Raw genomic sequence first — 22,499 nt, forward strand, 5'->3', positions numbered from 1 at the left:
AAGGGCCTGCCGTGAGCCAATGCTTCCAAGAAATCCTGAGTCTGTGGAGGGGAAGGGGCGGTAGGTAGAGGAAGCGGTGCAGTGCTGTAGCTTGGTGCGTGACCCTTCTCACGGGACGGGGCCTCTGGGCGTGCAACGACCCTACCTGGGCGTACGGAGGGATAACTGGGGTCCCTCTGCGGGGGAGGGTGAAGATGTCCTGTCTGTTAAATTGGGTCTCTTCTGAGGTGCGCCTCTGAGGTCTGAGGAGCAGGTGAGGCCGGTCGCTCAGCAGAGGGAGCTCTTTGCTGGTTTTCTAGTAAGTGGAGTCTGCAGGACTTCCAGTGCCTGCCCTGGATCGCCGAGGTGCAGGGCTCCACGCTTTCCTTCCCACATACGCCAGGTGCGCAGGGCTCTGTCTGCACCTGCCCAGGTGAACTCTGTGCACCGCCAGCTGCCGGCGGGGAGAGCTCAGTGACTCCACGAGCACCCCGAGATGGAGATAAAACCCACACGGGCTGAGGCGCCCGCCACGCCCCACTACCCACGTGTGGAGGTTGCACAGGCTGGCTGGACCCCAAGGCTACCGCCCGGCTCCTGTACGCTCCACTCCCCTCCCCCAGCTCCCTTTCTTAACCCCAACGCAGAGGTGACTGACAGCCCCGGGGAAGGGCGGAGTGACAGATCCTGCCTTGCCTCTCCCAAAGCCTTGGCCAGGACACAGAGGGAGGGAGAGGGAGGGACCAGCTGGAGGGAGTTACTGCCACCACCGCCTACAAGGCCCAGGTGGGGCCCGGCTACCTGGGGCCTGCAGTGGCTTTCCCTAGTGGAGCAGAGAGGGACAGAGTGAGGTGAGGGCCTGCAAAGGTGAGTGCGTGCAGAGGAGAGTGTGTGCAGAGGGGAGTGTGTGCAGAGGAGAGTGTGTGCAGAGGAGAGTGTGTGCAGAGGAGAGTGTGTGCAGAGGAGAGTGTGTGCAGAGGAGAGTGTGTGCAGAGGGGAGTGTGTGCAGAGGGGAGTGTGTGCAGAGGGGAGTGTGTGCAGAGGGGAGTGTGTGCAGAGGGGAGTGTGTGCAGAGGGGAGTGTGTGCAGAGGGGAGTGTCTGCAGAGGAGAGTGTGTGCAGAGGAGAGTGCGTGCAGAGGAGAGTGCGTGCAGAGGAGAGTGCGTGCAGAGGTGAGTGCGTGCAGAGGAGAGTGCGTGCAGAGGAGAGTGCGTGCAGAGGAGAGTGCGTGCAGAGGAGAGTGTGTGCAGAGGAGAGTGTCTGCAGAGGAGAGTGTGTGCAGAGGAGAGTGTGTGCAGAGGAGAGTGTGTGCAGAGGAGAGTGTCTGCAGAGGAGAGTGTCTGCAGAGGAGAGTGTGTGCAGAGGAGAGTGTCTGCAGAGGAGAGTGTCTGCAGAGGAGAGTGTCTGCAGAGGAGAGTGTCTGCAGAGGAGAGTGTGTGCAGAGGTGACTGTGTGCAGAGGAGAGTTTGTGCAGAGGAGAGTGTGTGCAGAGGAGAGTGCCTGCAGAGGAGAGTGTGTGCAGAGGAGAGTGTGTGCAGAGGAGAGTGTGTGCAGAGGAGAGTGTGTGCAGAGGAGAGTGCGTGCAGAGGAGAGTGTGTGCAGAGGAGAGTGTCTGCAGAGGAGAGTGTCTGCAGAGGAGAGTGTCTGCAGAGGAGAGTGTCTGCAGAGGAGAGTGCCTGCAGAGGAGAGTGCGTGCAGAGGAGAGTGTGTGCAGAGGAGAGTGTGTGCAGAGGAGAGTGCGTGCAGAGGAGAGTGTGTGCAGAGGAGAGTGTCTGCAGAGGAGAGTGTCTGCAGAGGAGAGTGTCTGCAGAGGAGAGTGTCTGCAGAGGAGAGTGTCTGCAGAGGAGAGTGTCTGCAGAGGAGAGTGCCTGCAGAGGAGAGTGCGTGCAGAGGAGAGTGTGTGCAGAGGAGAGTGTGTGCAGAGGAGAGTGTCTGCAGAGGAGAGTGTCTGCAGAGGAGAGTGTCTGCAGAGGAGAGTGTCTGCAGAGGAGAGTGTGTGCAGAGGTGACTGTGTGCAGAGGAGAGTTTGTGCAGAGGAGAGTGTGTGCAGAGGAGAGTGTGTGCAGAGGAGAGTGTGTGCAGAGGAGAGTGTGTGCAGAGGAGAGTGTCTGCAGAGGAGAGTGTGTGCAGAGGAGAGTGTGTGCAGAGGAGAGTGTCTGCAGAGGAGAGTGTGTGCAGAGGAGAGTGCGTGCAGAGGAGAGTGCCTGCAGAGGAGAGTGTGTGCAGAGGAGAGTGTGTGCAGAGGAGAGTGTGTGCAGAGGAGAGTGTGTGCAGAGGAGAGTGCCTGCAGAGGAGAGTGCGTGCAGAGGAGAGTGTGTGCAGAGGAGAGTGTGTGCAGAGGAGAGTGTCTGCAGAGGAGAGTGTGTGCAGAGGAGAGTGTCTGCAGAGGAGAGTGTCTGCAGAGGAGAGTGTGTGCAGAGGAGAGTGTCTGCAGAGGAGAGTGTCTGCAGAGGAGAGTGTCTGCAGAGGAGAGTGTCTGCAGAGGAGAGTGTGTGCAGAGGTGACTGTGTGCAGAGGAGAGTTTGTGCAGAGGAGAGTGTGTGCAGAGGAGAGTGTGTGCAGAGGAGAGTGTCTGCAGAGGAGAGTGTGTGCAGAGGAGAGTGCGTGCAGAGGAGAGTTTGTGCAGAGGAGAGTTTGTGCAGAGGAGAGTGTGTGCAGAGGAGAGTGTGTGCAGAGGAGAGTGTCTGCAGAGGAGAGTGTGTGCAGAGGAGAGTGCGTGCAGAGGAGAGTGCCTGCAGAGGAGAGTGTGTGCAGAGGAGAGTGTGTGCAGAGGAGAGTGTGTGCAGAGGAGAGTGTGTGCAGAGGAGAGTGCCTGCAGAGGAGAGTGCGTGCAGAGGAGAGTGTGTGCAGAGGAGAGTGTGTGCAGAGGTGACTGTGTGCAGAGGAGAGTTTGTGCAGAGGAGAGTGTGTGCAGAGGAGAGTGTGTGCAGAGGAGAGTGTCTGCAGAGGAGAGTGTGTGCAGAGGAGAGTGCGTGCAGAGGAGAGTTTGTGCAGAGGAGAGTTTGTGCAGAGGAGAGTGTGTGCAGAGGAGAGTGTGTGCAGAGGAGAGTGTCTGCAGAGGAGAGTGTGTGCAGAGGAGAGTGCGTGCAGAGGAGAGTGCCTGCAGAGGAGAGTGTGTGCAGAGGAGAGTGTGTGCAGAGGAGAGTGTGTGCAGAGGAGAGTGTGTGCAGAGGAGAGTGCCTGCAGAGGAGAGTGCGTGCAGAGGAGAGTGTGTGCAGAGGAGAGTGTGTGCAGAGGAGAGTGTCTGCAGAGGAGAGTGTGTGCAGAGGAGAGTGTCTGCAGAGGAGAGTGTCTGCAGAGGAGAGTGTGTGCAGAGGAGAGTGTCTGCAGAGGAGAGTGTCTGCAGAGGAGAGTGTCTGCAGAGGAGAGTGTCTGCAGAGGAGAGTGTGTGCAGAGGTGACTGTGTGCAGAGGAGAGTTTGTGCAGAGGAGAGTGTGTGCAGAGGAGAGTGTGTGCAGAGGAGAGTGTGTGCAGAGGAGAGTGTGTGCAGAGGAGAGTGTGTGCAGAGGAGAGTGTGTGCAGAGGAGAGTGCGTGCAGAGGAGAGTGCGTGCAGAGGAGAGTGTGTGCAGAGGAGAGTGTGTGCAGAGGAGAGTGTGTGCAGAGGAGAGTGTGTGCAGAGGAGAGTGTCTGCAGAGGAGAGTGTCTGCAGAGGAGAGTGTGTGCAGAGGAGAGTGTCTGCAGAGGAGAGTGTCTGCAGAGGAGAGTGTCTGCAGAGGAGAGTGTCTGCAGAGGAGAGTGTGTGCAGAGGTGACTGTGTGCAGAGGAGAGTTTGTGCAGAGGAGAGTGTGTGCAGAGGAGAGTGTGTGCAGAGGAGAGTGTGTGCAGAGGAGAGTGTGTGCAGAGGAGAGTGTCTGCAGAGGAGAGTGTGTGCAGAGGAGAGTGTGTGCAGAGGAGAGTGTCTGCAGAGGAGAGTGTGTGCAGAGGAGAGTGTGTGCAGAGGAGAGTGTGTGCAGAGGAGAGTGTGTGCAGAGGAGAGTGTGTGCAGAGGAGAGTGTGTGCAGAGGAGAGTGTCTACAGAGGAGAGTGTGTGCAGAGGAGAGTGTGTGCAGAGGAGAGTGTGTGCAGAGGAGAGTGTCTGCAGAGGAGAGTGTGTGCAGAGGAGAGTGTGTGCAGAGGAGAGTGTGTGCAGAGGAGAGTGTCTACAGAGGAGAGTGTGTGCAGAGGAGAGTGTGTGCAGAGGAGAGTGTCTGCAGAGGAGAGTGTGTGCAGAGGAGAGTGTGTGCAGAGGAGAGTGCGTGCAGAGGAGAGTGTGTGCAGAGGAGAGTGTGTGCAGAGGAGAGTGTGTGCAGAGCGGAGTGCCTTGCAGAAGCCACCCTGGTGGTGTGAGGTTGAACCCGCTTCTAGGTGGGGAAACTTTCCGGTGTCAGAAATACAGGAAGGGTTTTGTAAAGGGATCCCACTGAGGAAGGACCTTGCTAAGCGAATGTTGGGTCTGCAAAACGAAGGAAGGAAGACTGTGTGGGGAAACCCTTCAGAGGGAAGAGAGGCCCGGCCCCGAGGTAGGGGCCGCCCTGAGCCAGCCCTCTGTGCCACATCTGCCCCTGGCCCCGAGGTAGGGGATGCCCTGAGCCAGCCCTCTGTGCCACACCTGCCCCTGGACCCGAGGTAGGGGACGCCCCTGAGCCAGCCCTCTGTGCCACACCTGCCCCTGGACCCGAGGTAGGGGACGCCCTGAGCCAGCCCTCTGTGCCACACCTGCCCCTGGCCCCGAGGTAGGGACGCCCTGAGCCAGCCCTCTGTGCCACACCTGCCCCTGGCCCCGAGGTAGGGACGCCCTGAGCCAGCCCTCTGTGCCACACCTGCCCCTGGCCCCGAGGTAGGGGACGCCCTGAGCCAGCCCTCTGTGCCACACCTGCCCCTGGCCCCGAGGTAGGGGACGCCCTGAGCCAGCCCTCTGTGCCACACCTGCCCCTGGCCCCGAGGTAGGGACGCCCTGAGCCAGCCCTCTGTGCCACACCTGCCCCTGGCCCCGAGGTAGGGGACGCCCTGAGCCAGCCCTCTGTGCCACACCTGCCCCTGGACCCGAGGTAGGGGACGCCCTGAGCCAGCCCTCTGTGCCACACCTGCCCCTGGACCCGAGGTAGGGGACGCCCTGAGCCAGCCCTCTGTGCCACACCTGCCCCTGGCCCCGAGGTAGGGGACGCCCTGAGCCAGCCCTCTGTGCCACGCCTGCCCCCGGCCCCGAGGTAGGGGACGCCCTGAGCCAGCCCTCTGTGCCACGCCTGCCCCCGGCCCCGAGGTAGGGGACGCCCTGAGCCAGCCCTCTGTGCCACGCCTGCCCCCGGCCCCGCGCTGAGAAGTGCCTCAGCCTCCCCGTCTGTGGCTGACGACAGGTGCCCGAGCTAATACGCCCGGTGTGCCCAGGACAGGGACAAGCACATCTGGGGGAGGGGCTGGAGGGAATTCTGCAGAATTTCCGGAATTTCTGCCACCTGCTCCGGGGAATTGCACCCGCATTGTCCGTGTCACTCGCTGCGAGGCTCAGGGCGAGCACCGTTGTCCAGGGCCCCGAGAAGGCCCTGCTCTGGGTGGGCCCTTCGGTCTCTGTTTCCGGGTCTCTCGGTGGGTGACCCCAAGAGGGCATCGGAGCTGTCCTGCAGCCCGGGGACCGAGTCTTCACACACCTGCGGGGTCCTGGCCTCAGGCTGACTGGCACCCCACGCTGGCGACCCGGAGAAGCAGCGGGGACCCGGGCCGGCACCCACCTGCCTGTCGTACCCCTCAGGACATGGCGTCCCCCAAGATCGAGGCTGTCGTCAGGGAGCGGCACCGCATGGCTGAGTGTCCCGTGTGGGAGGAGGAGACCGGGCGGCTCGTGTACGTGGACATCAACGCCAGGAAGGTGTGCCGGTGGAGCCCGCTGTCCGGAGAGGTGCAGACCGTGGGCCTGAGTGAGTACGGGCGCCGGGAGGGTCGGGGATTCAACCCCAACAGGTATCCGTGTGGGCGGGCTGGGAGAGCCGTCAGGTGAAGACTGTCTCCCTGCCAGCCGAAGTTCTAGGGTGTGCCCAACACACGCCCTAACCAGCCCTAGCCCAGGTATAGCCCAGGCAATACACATAGACCTAGCGCTGGCCCTAACCCTAACCCTGGCCCTAGCACTAGCTCGAGATCTTGACCTGGTACAATCCCTTCCTTTAGCCCTAGCCCTAACCCTAGCCCTACCGTAGACATGCCCTAGCTATAGCCCTAGCCCTGGCCATAGCCATAGCCATAGCCCTGGCCCTTGACCTGGCCCTATCCCTGGCCATAGCCATAACCCTAACCATAGCCCTAACCCTAGCCCTAGCCCTAGGCCTGGCCCTAACCCTAACCCTGGCCCCAGCCCCGGCCCCAGCCCCGGCCCCGGCCCTCGCTGCGAGGCTTGAGCGTGGCCCTGCGGGGCTGAGGGCCGCAGCGTTCTGGCTGGAGGCCCCTGCGTGGCCCAGGCCGTGCCCGCTGCTTCTGGGCCGTCTCACGTGGGAACCGTCGGCCCAGGTGAGCTCGCAGCGCGGCGCTCCTGCGTCCACAGCGATCGCCGCACCTGTCTCGCTCTAGACAGACAGTCGGGGAGGGCCCACATCCACACGCGTCCCACTGCACGGAACCACTTCTCTGGTCATGGCGCCGGGAACGGCCTCCTCATCATGGCGCCGGGAACGGCCTCCCGAGCCCACGCCGGTTCTTCCGTGGGCGGCTCTCCGAGCTCAGAGACGCCGGAGCACTGGAGACCAGTGACCGCCTGCTGGTCGCCACTCCTGCACGTCAGCACAGTGCCGGGGCCTGGCAGGATGAACACACATGGTCTAAAGTGCTCACGCACCTGTGTGGGGCTCACACCTGTATGGGGCTCACACCTGTGAGGGGCTAATGCACCTATATGGGACTCACACACCTGTATGGGGCTCACACACCTGTATGGGGCTAATGCACCTATATTGGACTCACACACCTGTATGGGGCTCACACCTGTATGGAGCTCACACACCTGTATGGGGTTCACACCTGTGTGGGGCTCACACCTGTATGGGGCTAATGCACCTATATGGGACTCACACACCTGTATGGAGCTCACACCTGTATGGGGCTCATGCACCTGTATGGGGCTCACACCTGTATGGGGCTAATGCACCTATATGGGACTCACACACCTGTATGGAGCTCACACCTGTATGGAGCTCACACACCTGTATGGGGCTCACACCTGTATGGGGCTAATGCACCTATATGGGACTCACACACCTGTATGGAGCTCACACCTGTATGGAGCTCACACACCTGTATGGAGCTCACACCTGTATGGAGCTCACACACCTGTATGGGGCTCACACCTGTATGGAGCTCACACACCTGTATGGAGCTCACACCTGTATGGGGCTAATGCACCTATATGGGACTCACACACCTGTATGGGGCTCACACCTGTATGGGGCTAATGCACCTATATGGGACTCACACACCTGTATGGAGCTCACACCTGTATGGGGCTAATGCACCTATATGGGGCTCACGCACCTGAATGAGGCTAATGCACCTGTATGGGACTCACACACCTGTATGGGGCTAATGCGCCTGTAGGGGGCTCACACAACTATATGGAGCTCACACCTAGATGGGGTTAATACACCTGTATGGGCCTCACACACCTGTATGAGGCTAATGCACCTGTAAGGGGCTCACACACCTGAATGAGGCTAATGCACCTGTAAGGGGCTCACACACCTGTATGGGGCTAAGGCACCTGTAAGGGGCTCACACACCTGTAGGGGGCGCACACACCTGTAGGGGTCTCACACACCTGTAAGGGGCTCACACACCTGTAAGGGGCTCACACACCTGTAGGTACTCACACACCTGTAAGGGGCTCACACACCTGTAAGGGGCTCACACACCTGTAGGTACTCACACACCTGTAGGGGGCTCACACACCTGTAAGGGACTCACACACCTGTAGGGGCTCACACACCTGTAGGGGCTCACACACCTGTAGGGGCTCACACACCTGTAAGGGCTCACACACCTATGTGGCATCATACGCCTGTGTGGAGCTGCTGCCCCTGTGTGGCCTCGCACCATCCACGCGGCAGTTGCTGAGTCCCAGGTGCGTCCTCCACCCACCCTCACACCCTCCCCGGAGGCAGGGACACTGTCCCCACAGACAGGAGGCAGGGACACTGTCCCCACAGACAGGAGGCAGGGACACTGTCCCCGCAGACAGGAGGCAGGGACACCGTCCCCACAGACAGGGAGGCAGGGACACCGTCCCCGCAGACAGGCAGGCAGGGACACCGTCCCCGCAGACAGGAGGCAGGGACACTGTCCCCGCAGACAGGGAGGCAGGGACACCGTCCCCGCAGACAGGGAGGCAGGGACACCGTCCCCGCAGACAGGGAGGCAGGGACACCGTCCCCGCAGACAGGCAGGCAGGGACACTGTCCCCACAGACAGGAGGCAGGGACACCGTCCCCGCAGACAGGGAGGCAGGGACACCGTCCCCACAGACAGGGAGGCAGGGACACCGTCCCCACAGACAGGGAGGCAGGGACACCGTCCCCACAGACAGGAGGCAGGGACACCGTCCCCACAGACAGGGAGGCAGGGACACCGTCCCCACAGACAGGAGGCAGGGACACCGTCCCCGCAGACAGGGAGGCAGGGACACCGTCCCCACAGACAGGGAGGCAGGGACACCGTCCCCACAGACAGGGAGGCAGGGACACCGTCCCCACAGACAGGGAGGCAGGGACACCGTCCCCACAGACAGGAGGCAGGGACACCGTCCCCACAGACAGGCAGGCAGGGACACCGTCCCCGCAGACAGGGAGGCAGGGACACCGTCCCCGCAGACAGGGAGGCAGGGACACCGTCCCCACAGACAGGGAGGCAGGGACACCGTCCCCGCAGACAGGGAGGCAGGGACACCGTCCCCGCAGACAGGGAGGCAGGGACACCGTCCCCGCAGACAGGAGGCAGGGACACTGTCCCCGCAGATAGGGAGGCAGGGACACTGTCCCCGCAGACAGGAGGCAGGGACACTGTCCCCGCAGACAGGAGGCAGGGACACCGTCCCCGCAGACAGGGAGGCAGGGACACCGTCCCCGCAGACAGGGAGGCAGGGACACCGTCCCCGCAGACAGGGAGGCAGGGACACTGTCCCCGCAGACAGGGAGGCAGGGACACTGTCCCCGCAGACAGGAGGCAGGGACACTGTCCCCACAGACAGGAGGCAGGGACACCGTCCCCGCAGACAGGGAGGCAGGGACACCGTCCCCGCAGACAGGAGGCAGGGACACCGTCCCCACAGACAGGGAGGCAGGGACACCGTCCCCGCAGACAGGAGGCAGAGACTGGGGTCAGTCACCTGGGGGGCCCGCAGGTGGCTGTGGGGGGGGCAGAGCGACGTCTGGCAGAGCGCAGGTGTCCAGGCGGGCAGCCCACACGTGCCTGGGCGCAGCCGGCGATGCCTGGGAGGAGGAGCGCGACCCACCTCTGCCGGTCCAGACCTGTGCGGCAGGCGGGAGCCGCGCTGGCCCCGGGGAGACCAGCAGGGGTCCCCCTGTCCTCTGACTCCCCAGGAAACCGCGTGGGCTGCGTGGGCCTGTGCCGGGAGGGGACGTACGTGGTGGCCGCGGGCACCTGCCTTGGCTTCCTGGACTGGGGCACGCAGGAGGCGCGCTGGGTGGCCCGGCTGGACACGGACAAGCCCCACAACAGGTTCAACGACGGGAAGGTGGACCCCGCTGGGAGGTTCGTGGCAGGTGAGCTGCCCAGCCAGGGTGACTCGGGACTGCGAGGCCGGGTGGGTGGGCACGGGCAGGCCGCAGGCACGGGCGGTCCTCACTCGCGGCAGGTGCGGGGGAGCTGGGGGCCTGTGACCTGTCCTCGTGTGCTCTAGGAGGGGCCGTACATGTGTCCCGCCCTGGCCCATCGGGCTGCCCTGCCATCCTGGCGGCTTTTGTCAGGGCCAAACCCGTCTTCCCCATCAGCCCCTCGGTTCCAGCCCTGCACACGGCCCCAAATGCCAGAAATGCTCAGCCCCGGGAGGGGAGCTGGCTCTCACCTGGGAGGGGTGTGGGGAGGTGTGGTGTGTGTGGCCGTGGTGTGTGAGGGCCGTGTGGGCTATGGTGTGAGGGCCGTGGCGTGTGAGGGCCGTGTGGGCTGTGGTGTGAGGGCCGTGGCGTGTGAGGGCCGTGTGGGCTGTGGTGTGAGGGCCGTGGCGTGTGAGGGCCGTGTGGGCTGTGGTGTGAGGGCCGTGGCGTGTGAGGGCCGTGTGGGCTGTGGTGTGAGGGCCGTGGTGTGTGGCTGTGGTATGTGAGGGCCGTGGTGTGTGGGGGCGGGGCGGGACGGCCGTGGCGCGCGTGGGGGCGGGGCGGGAGGGGTGTCGAGCGCGTGGGGCCGGGCGGGAGGGGTGTGGAGCGCGTGGGGGCGGGGCGGGAGGGGTGTCGAGCGCGTGGGGCCGGGCGGGAGGGCCGTGGCGCGTCAGGGTCTGCGGGAGGCGGGCGCCCGGGCTGACCCCGGGTCTTGCAGGCACCATGCCGGAGGCGTCCGCGCCGGGCGAGTGGCAGCGGGGGCAGGGCTCGCTGTACTCGCTGCAGCCCGACGGCTCGGTGGCCCGACGGCTGCACGGGCTGGGCATCTCCAACGGGCTGGACTGGTCCCTGGACCACAGGACCTTCTACCACGTGGACAGCCTGGAGTACTGCGTGCGCGCCTACGACTACGACACGCACACGGGTGGGATCGGTATGCACCTGCCCTGCGCCCCGTACCCCAGCCCGGCACCCACACCCCCCCTGCCCCCGCACCCCAGCCCGGCACCCACACCCCACCTGCCCCCGTACCCCAGCCCAGCACCCACAGCCCCCCTGCCCCCGCACCCCAGCCCGGCACCCACACCCCCCCTGCCCCCGCACCCCAGCCCGGCACCCACACCCCACCTGCCCCCGCACCCCAGCCCGGCACCCACACCCCACCTGCCCCCGTACCCCAGCCCGGCACCCACACCCCACCTGCCCCCGTACACCAGCCCGGCACCCACACCCCACCTGCCCCCGTACCCCAGCCCGGCACCCACACCCCACCTGCCCCCGTACCCCAGCCCGGCACCCACACCCCACCTGCCCCCGCACCCCAGCCCGGCACCCACACCCCACCTGCCCCCGCACCCCAGCCCGGCACCCACACCCCACCTGCCCCCGCACCCCAGCCCGGCACCCACACCCCACCTGCCCCCGCACCCCAGCCCGGCACCCACACCCCACCTGCCCCCGCACCCCAGCCCGGCACCCACACCCCACCTGCCCCCGCACCCCAGCCCGGCACCCACACCCCACCTGCCCCCGTACACCAGCCCGGCACCCACACCCCACCTGCCCCCGTACACCAGCCCGGCACCCACACCCCACCTGCCCCCGTACCCCAGCCCGGCACCCACACCCCACCTGCCCCCGTACCCCAGCCCGGCACCCACACCCCACCTGCCCCCGCACCCCAGCCCGGCACCCACACCCCACCTGCCCCCGCACCCCAGCCCGGCACCCACACCCCACCTGCCCCCGCACCCCAGCCCGGCACCCACACCCCACCTGCCCCCGCACCCCAGCCCGGCACCCACACCCCACCTGCCCCCGCACCCCAGCCCGGCACCCACACCCCACCTGCCCCCGCACCCCAGCCCGGCACCCACACCCCACCTGCCCCCGTACACCAGCCCGGCACCCACACCCCACCTGCCCCCGTACCCCAGCCCGGCACCCACACCCCACCTGCCCCCGTACCCCAGCCCGGCACCCACACCCCACCTGCCCCCGTACCCCAGCCCGGCACCCACACCCCACCTGCCCCCGTACACCAGCCCGGCACCCACACTCCACCTGCTCCTCACACCCCACCTGCCCCCGTACCCCAGCCCGGCACCCACACCCCACCTGCCCCCGTACCCCAGCCCGGCACCCACACCCCACCTGCCCCCGTACCCCAGCCCGGCACCCACACCCCACCTGCCCCCGTACCCCAGCCCGGCACCCACACCCCACCTGCCCCCGTACCCCAGCCCGGCACCCACACCCCACCTGCCCCCGCACCCCAGCCCGGCACCCACACCCCACCTGCCCCCGTACCCCAGCCCGGCACCCACACCCCACCTGCCCCCGTACCCCAGCCCGGCACCCACACCCCACCTGCCCTGGTACCCCAGCCCGGCACCCACACCCCACCTGCCCCCGTACCCCAGCCCGGCACCCACACCCCACCTGCCCCCGTACACCAGCCCGGCACCCACACTCCACCTGCTCCTCACACCCCACCTGCCCCCGTACCCCAGCCCGGCACCCACACCCCACCTGCCCCCGTACCCCAGCCCGGCACCCACACCCCACCTGCCCCCGTACCCCAGCCCGGCACCCACACCCCACCTGCCCCCGTACCCCAGCCCGGCACCCACACCCCACCTGCCCCCGTACCCCAGCCCGGCACCCACACCCCACCTGCCCCCGCACCCCAGCCCGGCACCCACACCCCACCTGCCCCCGTACCCCAGCCCGGCACCCACACCCCACCTGCCCCCGTACCCCAGCCCGGCACCCACACCCCACCTGCCCTGGTACCCCAGCCCGGCACCCACACCCCACCTGCCCCCGTACCCCAGCCCGGCACCCACACCCCACCTGCCCCCGTACACCAGCCCGGCACCCACACTCCACCTGCTCCTCACACCCCACCTGCCCCCGTACCCCAGCCCGGCACCCACACCCCACCTGCCCCCGTACCCCAGCCCGGCACCCACACCCCACCTGCCCCCGTACCCCAGCCCGGCACCCACACCCCACCTGCCCCCGTACCCCAGCCCGGCACCCACACCCCACCTGCCCCCGTACCCCAGCCCGGCACCCACACCCCACCTGCCCCCGCACCCCAGCCCGGCACCCACACCCCACCTGCCCCCGTACCCCAGCCCGGCACCCACACCCCACCTGCCCCCGTACCCCAGCCCGGCACCCACACCCCACCTGCCCTGGTACCCCAGCCCGGCACCCACACCCCACCTGTCCCCGTACCCCAGCCCGGCACCCACACCCCACCTGCCCCCGTACACCAGCCCGGCACCCACACTCCACCTGCTCCTCACACCCCACCTGCCCCCGTACCCCAGCCCGGCACCCACACCCCACCTGCCCCCGTACACCAGCCCGGCACCCACACTCCACCTGCTCCTCACACCCCACCTGCGCCCCACACCCCACATTTTCCCCACACCCTACCTGCTCCCCAAGCCCACCTGTTCCCCACACCCTACCTGTTCCCCACACCCCACCTGTTCCCCACACCCTACCTGTTCCCCACACCCCAGCACCCACACCCCACCTGCTCCCCACAGCCCACCTGCTCCCCCCCAGATCCTGACACAGTTGGTGCCCCAGGAAGGACGAAGTCAACGCAACACCCGCCACAACACTGAATGGGAAGGGCAGGGTGTGACAATGTCACTCACCCCTAGGGACCTGTGGACAAGGCAGGGATGTCCCAATGTCACTCACCCCTAGAGACCTGGGGACAATGGCTAGGATGTCCCAATGTCACTCACCCCTAGGGACCTGGGGACAATGGCAGGGATGTCCCAATGTCACTCACCCCTAGGGACCTGGGGACAATGGCAGGGTTGTCCCAATGTCACTCACCCCTAGGGACCTGGGGACAATGGCAGGGTTGTCCCAATGTCACTCACCCCTAGGGACCTGGGGACAATGGCAGGGATGTCCCAATGTCACTCACCCCTAGGAACCTGGGGACAATGGCAGGGATGTCCCAATGTAACTCACCCCTAGGGACCTGGGGACAAGGCAGGGATGTCCCAATGTCACTGACCCCTAGGGACCTGGGGACAATGGCAGGGATGTCCCAGTGTCACCCCTAGAGACCTGGGCACAATGGCTGTGGGCACCTGGGACAGGAGTGTGGGCTCCCCCAGGTCACCTGGGACAGAGTGTGGGCTCCCCCAGGTCACCTGGGTCAGAGTGTGGGCTCCCCCAGGTCACCTGGGACAGGGGTTGGGCTCCCCCAGGTCACCTGGGACAGAGTGTGGGCTCCCCCAGGTCACCTGGGACAGAGTGTGGGCTCCCCCAGGTCACCTGGGACAGGAGTTGGGCTCCCCAGGTCACCTGGAACAGAGTTGGGCTCCCCAGGTCACCTGGGACAGGGTTTGGGATCCGCCAGGTCACCTGTAGCACCCCTCTCGCTGCAGGGAACCCGCGGCTGCTGTGCCGGCTGGCGCAGGGCCAGGGCATGCCGGACGGGCTGTGCGTGGACGCCACGGGCAAGCTCTGGGTGGCGTGCATCGATGGCGGCAGGGTGGTCTGCCTGGACCCCGAGACAGGTGTGCCCGCAGGGCGTGGGGGCTGGGCACGCCGGGCCGTGTTCTGGCTCCAGGAGTGGGGACCGGGACAGACAGCGTCTGCAGGGAGGCTGTCCAGCTACGGGGTTCTTGCTCTCCTACGTGACACGGTCCCGGGTTCCTGCGTCATTGCTTGCCCCGTGTGTCCTTGTCCCCTGGTTGCCGTCCCAACACAAACTGGGGCTGGAACCACAGGGACGTGTGTCCTCTCCTCCGCGTCTGCGTCCCCTCTGCGTCTCTCACGGGGACGCCTGTCGCTGGGTTTAGGGCCCTCCCTGACCCAGCATGACTTTATCTCGAGGTGCTCATCTCTGCATCTGCAGAGACCCTGTTTCCCCACACGGTCCCCTTCTGGGGTCCCAGCTGGCGTGAACTGGGGGTCGCTGTGAGCCCCGCATTGCTGAGGCAGGGCTGGCTGGGAGCTGTGGGGCTGGTGCTGCAGAGATGTCCGTGCTGCGGGGGTCGGCCGGGGGTCAGCCGGGGGTCGGCCGGGGGTCAGCCGGGGGTCAGCCAGGGGCCAGGCCAAGAGTCAGGTGGGGTTCAGCCAGGGATCAGCCAGGGGTCAGGCGGGGGTTGGCTGGGGTCAGCCGGGGGCGGCTGGGGGTCAGGAGGGGAGTCAGGGTGGGAGGTCAGGCTACAAGTCAGCAGGGGGTCATGTGGGGGGTCAGGCAGGGGTCAGGTGGGGGGGTCAGGCGGGGGTTGGCCGGGGGTCAGGTGGGGGTCGGCCAGGGGTCAGGTGGGGGGGTCAGGCAGGGGTTGGGCAGGGGTCAGGCAGGGGTCAGCTGGGGGTCAGGTGGGGGGTCAGGCGGGGGTTGTCCGGGGGTCAGGTGGGGGGGTCAGGCAGGGGTTGGGCAGGGGTCAGGTGGGGTTGACCGGGGGTCACGCCAAGAGTCAGGTGGAGGTTGGCCGGGGATCAGCCAGGGGTCAGGCGGGGGGTCAGGCGAGGGTCAGGTGGGGTCAGCTGGGGGTCAGGTGGGAGGTCAGGAGGGGGTCAGCTGGGGTGTCAGCTGAGGGTCGGCTGGGGGTCATGCCAAGAGTCAGGTGGAGGTTGGCTGGGGATAAGCCAGGGGCCAGGGGTGGCCAGGGGTCACGCCAAGAGTCAGCCGGGGGTCAGGCGGGGAGTCAGGTGGGGTCAGGTGGGGGTCGGCCAGGGGTCAGGCGGGCAGTCCCGCCCACAGGGTCACCGGCCCTGCCCGCCCGCAGGGACGCTGCTGCGCACGGTGGCCATGCCGGTGTCTCGGGTCACGTCCTGCTGCTTCGGGGGCCCGAGCTTCGCGGACCTGTACGTGACGTCCGCGGCCGACGGGCTGGGCCCCGAGCAGCTGCTGCAGGAGCCGCAGGCCGGACACGTCTTCAAGGTGCGGGAGCCGCCACCCGGAGAGCCCCGCGTCGGCCTTGTGCCCCTGCGGGCCGCGGTGGGTCACCCCACGCTTGGGAGGGTGGGGAGGGCGTGGGGGCGCAGACGGCCGGGCCGTGTCGCCCGCCCACCTGGGGAACATGCTTGCACACGCCCCGGGCCACACGGAGATCGCGTTTCCCCGTGGGTGACCCGGCGGGAGACTCTCGCCGTCCCGACAGCGGGTGCCCTGTGGGGCGGCCCCGGGCTGACAGCGCCTCTCTTTCCCCGCAGGTCTCGGGCCTGGGCGTGTGCGGGCGCGCCCCCCACTGCTTCCCCTGCTGAGCCGGCATCTCCTCCGCCCAGGGCAGGGCGGCTCCGGGGCTCGCGGGCACCGAGCTCGGCTCCGCGTGGCCCGCAATAAACGTGGCCGACCTCACCGTGGACTCTGGCTCGCTGCTCTGGGGACCCGAGTCGTGCAGGGCGGACCCGGCTCTGCTCTCTGCCTTCGTCCCGGTCGGGTGGTCCGGCCCGCGTGGGCCCGCGTGGTCTCCGCGCCGCCCCGGACTCATCACGCAAAACACAGGCACAGCTGCAGAATTGTAATTCCGGGCCCAGGGTTAGAGTTACAGTTAGGGTTACGGTTAGGGTTAGGGATAGGGCTGGGGCTGGGTTTGCAGTTGGGGTGGGGTTAGGGTTAGGGTTAGGTTACGGTTAGGGTTAGGTTAGGGTTCTGTTAGGGTTAGGTTTTGGGTTATGGTAGGTTAAGGCTGGAGCACGGTTTGCCGTTGGGGTCAGGATTTGGGTTAGTATTTGCGTTAGGTTAGGGTCTGGGTCAGGGTCAGGGTTATGGTTATGACTGGGGTGGGTTTTCCGTTCGGGTTGGGCTTAGGGTTAGCGTTAGGTTAGCATTATGGTTAGAGTTAGGGCTATTGTCTGGGCTAGGCATGCCACTGACATTCCCAGCAATTTCAATCTGGTCTGGACACCCACAGAAGCCCTAATTTTTTACTGAACAGGTCACTGCGGTCAGTGCATGCAGCGTTGGGGCCCCACCTTTGTTTGCTCCGGCATGTTCTTTTCCCCTGAAAGAATTCCCATCTGCGTTATGCAGCCCCTCCTGCCCGGCGACCACCAGTCCTCTCTCCGTGTCTCTGGACCTCGTGGGCGTGGAGCTGTGCCCCGTGGCCCTTGGGCTGGTGCTCCCACCGTGCACGAAGTGCCCCGGCCCGTCTGCGGCGGTGGCAGGTGTGGGCGTCCCTCCTCTCTAGGGCGTAGAGTGAGTCCGCGTGTGACGGCCACGTTCTGTCCGTGGCTCCTCAGCTGCGGGCTCCGGCTGCCTCTGCCCCCCGGCTCCCGCGCAGAGACCCGCGGTGAGCCATCACCTGCCAGCGAGTCTCTGTCCACGAGTCCTCCCCGGTCAGGGCGACCCCACCGTCCATTACGGAGGAGCCTGTGAGCCGCTCACCTGCCACGCACACGCATGGGCCGTCGTGCGTCCCCACGGCAGACACGCGCCCGTCGAGATGGGGAGGCTTGAGCCGCTGATTCCGGAAGGCTCCCCGGGGTGGCACGTGCGGTCTCACTGTGCGCGTGGCACGGAGCTGTGAAGCAGGGTGCGTGTGGCATGGCGTCAGCCGTCTCAGACGGGACGCCCCGTTGCCATGGCGTTCGCAGTGCCCCGCAGCTCGCTGCTCGGGAGGGAACTTGGGGTGCTGGGGTCGCCTCCGGGTCCGGCTGACCCACGTCCAGGCCCGGCCAGGGCTTGCGTCACCTCTGAGGCGCGGGCTCCTGTGAGCGGGTCCCGGGACGCTCGGCCTTGGGCTCTTGGTCTCACATCCAAGGAAATGCACACGCACGCACATGCATGCATGCACACACATGTGCACAGACACACGTGCATGCAAACACGCCACACGTGCACACACATGCACGCACACACGTGTGCACAGACACATGCACACAAACACGCACACACGTGCACGCACACCTATGTGCACAAACACGCACGCACACACACATGCACACGTGCACAAGCTTGCACACGCCTTCCGGGTCCTCACTGGCAGACTCGGCTGGTCTGGACCTCTGCGCCGGCTACCTGGCAGGCCTGCCCTCGCCTCACACCTGGCCTGCAGCGAACAGTGTTATCATCCGGTTCCACCCCCTCTGGGAGCCGGGCTTTCTGCCTGGCGTGTGTCGGCCACGCTGGGCCGTCACCTCTGCACCAAGTGTCCTCTGGGAGCCCCTGTCCCCCCGAGAGCCGTCCTGTCCCCCGAGAGCCGTCCTGTCCCCCCGAGAGCCGTCCTGTCCCCCGAGAGCCGTCCTGTCCCCCGAGAGCTGTCCTGTCCCCCCCGATAGTCGTCCTGTCCCCGAGAGCCGTCCTGTCCCCCCCGAGAGCCGTCCTGTCCCCCGAGAGCCGTCCTGTCCCCGAGAGCCGTCCTGTCCCCCCCGAGAGCCGTCCTGTCCCCCCCGAGAGCCGTCCTGTCCCCCCGAGAGCCGTCCTGTCCCCCCCGAGAGCCGTCCTGTCCCCCCCAAGAGCCGTCCTGTCCCCCCGAGAGTCCTCCTGTCCCCCCCGAGAGCCGTCCTGTCCCCCGAGAGCCGTCCTGTCCCCCCCGAGAGCCGTCCTGTCCCCCCCGAGAGCCGTCCTGTCCCCCCGAGAGCCGTCCTGTCCCCCCCGAGAGCCGTCCTGTCCCCCCCAAGAGCCGTCCTGTCCCCGAGAGCCGTCCTGTCCCCCCCGAGAGCCGTCCTGTCCCCCGAGAGCCGTCCTGTCCCCCGAGAGCCGTCCTGTCCCCGAGAGCCGTCTGTCCCCGAGAGCCGTCCTGTCCCCGAGAGCCGTCCTGTCCCCCCCGAGAGCCGTCCTGTCCCCCGAGAGCCGTCTGTCCCCGAGAGCCGTCCTGTCCCCCCGAGAGCCGTCCTGTCCCCGAGAGCCGTCCTGTCCCCCCCGAGAGCCGTCCTGTCCCCCGAGAGCCGTCTGTCCCCGAGAGCCGTCCTGTCCCCCGAGAGCCGTCCTGTCTCCCCGAGAGCCGTCCTGTCCCCGAGGGCCGTCCTGTCCCCGAGGGCCGTCCTGTCCCCGAGGGCCATCCTGTCCCCCCCGAGAGCCGTCCTGTGCTGTGGTGTTGTCACCCGCGGAGGGCGAGGGGCCTCACCCCGGCTGCGTGGGGGCTGCCCTCTCGGCTGCGTCCGGGTCCGGCCCTGCTGGAGGGGGAGTCTCCCCGCAGAGCCAGGACCAGGCGTGTGGACGTGGCGTGTGCCGTGCTGGCCCCGTGGGGGCTGGCGTGTCCTGTCACTCCTGTCACCCGGCACCCGCTGCTGCCCCTGGGCTCTGGGACCTCCCGGCACCCGGCCCAGCGGTGCCAGCGTGGACGGCCGCGTCCCACGCATGGTGACCCACACGTGGGCCTGTGGGGTGTCCCTCCCTGGGCCTCCGCGCCCGGCCTCAGGCCCCTCCCCCGGTCTGCCCTCCATCCTCCTCCCCTGCTCGTCCTCCTCCCCTGCTCCTCCTCCTCCCCCTGCTCCTCCTCCTCCCCTGCTCCTCCTCCTCCTCCCCTGCTCGTCCTCCTCCCCCTGCTCGTCCTCCTCCCCCTGCTCCTCCTCCTCCCCCTGCTCCTCCTCCTCCTCCCCCTGCTCCTCCTCCTCCCCCTGCTCCTCCTCCTCCCCCTGCTCCTCCTCCTCCCCTGCTCCTCCTCCCCCTGCTCCTCCTCCTCCCCCTGCTCCTCTTCCTCCCCCTGCTCCTCCTCCTCCCCCTGCTCCTCCCCCTGCTCCTCCTCCTCCCCTGCTCCTCCTCCCCCTGCTCCTCCTCCTCCCCCTGCTCCTCCTCCTCCCCCTGCTCCTCCTCCTCCCCCTGCTCCTCCTCCTCCTCCTGCTCCTCCTCCTCCCCCTGCTCCTCCTCCTCCCCCTGCTCCTCCTCCTCCCCCTGCTCCTCCTCCTCCCCCTGCTCCTCCTCCTCCCCCTGCTCCTCCTCCTCCCCTGCTCCTCCTCCCCCTGCTCCTCCTCCTCCCCCTGCTCCTCTTCCTCCCCCTGCTCCTCCTCCTCCCCCTGCTCCTCCTCCTCCCCCTGCTCCTCCTCCTCCCCCTGCTCCTCCTCCTCCCCCTGCTCCTCCTCCTCCCCCTGCTCCTCCTCCTCCCCCTGCTCCTCCTCCTCCCCTGCTCCTCCTCCCCCTGCTCCTCCTCCTCCCCCTGCTCCTCTTCCTCCCCCTGCTCCTCCTCCTCCCCCTGCTCCTCCTCCTCCCCCTGCTCCTCCTCCTCCCCCTGCTCCTCCTCCTCCCCCTGCTCCTCCTCCTCCCCCTCTCATCCTCCTTTCCCTGCCCCTCCCTGCGCAGACGGGCGGATCCCGGGACGGGCGCCCCAAGGGAGGAGTGGGGGCCGGGAGGGGTTGCAGGGGAGGGGCAGCCGAGTGCAGAGGGGCAGGGCAGCTGCTGTGGTTCTGCACACGCGACCTCCCTTCTGGATACATCCCACAGGCACGCATGCACGGGCACAGGCCACTTGTACCCACATACACACCTGCACACGGACGTGCACACGCATGCCACACGTGTGTACACACATGAATGCGCAAGACATGCATGCCGGTGTACACAGACACACAGGCACTCCACACGCAAACACACGCACATGTTCACATGCATGCACACGTACAGCATACCATATACGTGTGCACACATATTTGTACATCACGCCAACATGTGTGTGTGCAGCTACACACACGAAGACATGCAGGCACACACACATACACAGAGTAATAGAAATGCACATGTGTGCACACATATACGTGCCCATAAACTCATGCGCACAAATACTCAGATGTGCCCACAAACGCGCGCACACACGCCTGGCAGCTCTGCCTGCAAGTGACAGAAGAGGAGGACTAAGCCTCTGCACAGACCCAGGTGCAGCCCAGGTGGGTTACCTGGCGTCAAGGGCTCAGGGTTTCCGCTGTTACTCTCCTCCATGCAGCCGGTGGGCTTTGCCTGGTCTGGTCTCCTCTGGTCCCAGAATGGCTGCTGTGGCTCCAGGCATCGAGTCTGTTTCCTCCTGTAGATCTCAGTTTCTCAGCGGAAGCCCGCCCACGGAATCCCCGGGCAGAACACCCTCACGACAGGTCGGCCAAACGACAGCCGGGCCCACACTGTGGAGCAGGGCTGCAAAGAGCAGGATCGCCTGTGGTTCTCGGCCGAGCAGGCCCTGTTCTGTGAAACAGCTTTGCCGGGATGCCACTGGCCCACGAGCGGCGCGGGGCTCAGTGGTTTGGGGGTATGCACAGGGCTGCACGGCCACCTCCACAGCACGGCCAATCTGGGAGCGTTCGCATCCACCGTGTCTCCGCAGCCCGCCCTCCCCAGCCCTGGCGACCGCCGATCTGCGTCTGTTCGCGCACACCGGCCTGTCCCACGCTTTTCCCTCTAACGGGATCACACGCGGGCAGCCTCTGCCTCTGGCTCCTTTCGCTGAAAAACTTGTTTTCCCGGCCGGTCCACGTTGCAGGGCGCCTCAGAATTCCTCTCCTTTTTATGGCTGCGTACTATTCCATTGCACGGATTTATTTCATCTATTTGCTTTCAGGGGCGGTCTCTGTGCTGCCCGGGCTGGCCTCGAGCCCCTCGGCCCAAGCGATCTCCCACCTCAGGTGGGACCGCGGGCGCCTGCCCCGGCCATGGCTGGACAGACCGCACGGGCCGCGTGTCCGTCCGTCAGTGGGGGCTGGGCTGGTCCCCTTCCCGGGCCGTTGCGAGTGAGGCTGCCGCGAACATCCCCGGGCCGGTGTCTGCTTTGCGTGTTCCCAGTTCTCCGGGGTGCCCGCCTAATGTCTAATGTCCCGAGGGGCGGCCGGCCCGTCTCCCAACGTGGCCGCCTCCCGTGGCCCGATCACAGGACGGGGGTGACACGCACAGAACATACACACGAGACGCAGATGGAAGGAAAAAGGACGCAGAGACAAGAGACGGTCTCGGGCTGCAGCCCTGGACAAGTGCCCGTCGGTGTATCGTGCGCGGTTTAACCGGGCGAGCGCCCGCGCCTGTTTGCTCACGCCAGCTGCTCCCCAGCCACTCTCTGGTGCGTGACTTCCCGCGGCCGACGACGCCTGCTTGTCCAGCCGGAGCAGAAAGCGTGGCCTTCCACGGGGGCCCCTTGGGCGCTGTGCGCTCTTCCGGGTGACGGACAGTCTCGGCTCGAGTGCGGGACGGCGAACCCCAGGCCGCCTTGCAAGGGCCTGGCCCCGCGCGTGCCGATTTCCAGGCAGCCTCGGCCGGCACGCCAGGCCACAGGTCCTCGGCGTCTGCCTGGAGAGGCGGCTCCTTCAGCCGGCCGCCAAGCCACGGGCTGCCGACCGTGGGCACGAGCGACGGGCCGTCCTGCTGACCCCCGGGTCTCGGCCCATCTGACCTGGGCCGGCTCCCTCGGCTGGCCGCAGCTCCCTTCAGCGGGCCGGCCCCCATCCGCCCAGCAGCGGCGCGGAGGGCTCGGCTGCTGCCCCGCCGGCCCCGTCTGCCCGGCCCGGCCCGGCCGCCTCCAGGGGCCGGAGGGGCGCGTTTATGCCGCCTCCGCGCTGTGGTCCTCTCCGAAGGGAGATGCGGAGAACACGGAACTCCCCGTGCACACGATTCGGGCATAACCAAACGTGTGCGTCCGTGAGTCGTCATCGCAGTGCAATGGGGACAGGAAGCGCTAACGCAGCAAACGTGTGATCTCACGTGTGTTAACGTGTATCAACGATTTCCTGTGTAAGCGCTCGGCCTCCACTCTGTGTGCGAGAGGCAGTTCAGTCATCACAGGTTTGCCCAGCTAATGCTTCGGTTTGGAATTCAGAAAACGC

General features: G+C 66.6%; 1 protein-coding gene across 1 annotated transcript; it reads left to right on the forward strand.

Annotated features, from left to right (window-relative positions):
• The first annotated feature begins 809 nt into the window (after positions 1 to 809).
• Positions 810 to 16,122, forward strand: LOC142865828 (regucalcin-like). Its single transcript, XM_075999203.1, has 7 exons — positions 810 to 830; positions 5,705 to 5,870; positions 9,534 to 9,716; positions 10,486 to 10,701; positions 14,198 to 14,329; positions 15,551 to 15,705; positions 15,978 to 16,122. Exons 2-7 carry the CDS (start codon positions 5,708 to 5,710, stop codon positions 16,026 to 16,028), a joined length of 900 nt encoding a protein of 299 aa, XP_075855318.1. The 5' UTR covers positions 810 to 830; positions 5,705 to 5,707; the 3' UTR covers positions 16,029 to 16,122.
• Positions 16,123 to 22,499: the final 6,377 nt, after the last annotated feature.

The sequence above is a fragment of the Microcebus murinus genome, chromosome X (assembly GCF_040939455.1).
Source record: "Microcebus murinus isolate Inina chromosome X, M.murinus_Inina_mat1.0, whole genome shotgun sequence".
In the NCBI taxonomy this organism is placed as follows: domain Eukaryota; kingdom Metazoa; phylum Chordata; class Mammalia; order Primates; family Cheirogaleidae; genus Microcebus; species Microcebus murinus.

Bases quoted from the DNA above. Each gene is read 5' to 3' on its own strand.
- LOC142865828 (XM_075999203.1), top strand. From the start codon at position 5,708: ATGGCGTCCCCCAAGATCGAGGCTGTCGTCAGGGAGCGGCACCGCATG. The intron at 5,871-9,533 runs GTGAGTACGGGC...CTGACTCCCCAG, and splicing joins GGTGCAGACCGTGGGCCTGA to GAAACCGCGTGGGCTGCGTG. The intron at 10,702-14,197 runs GTATGCACCTGC...CTCTCGCTGCAG, and splicing joins CACGCACACGGGTGGGATCG to GGAACCCGCGGCTGCTGTGC.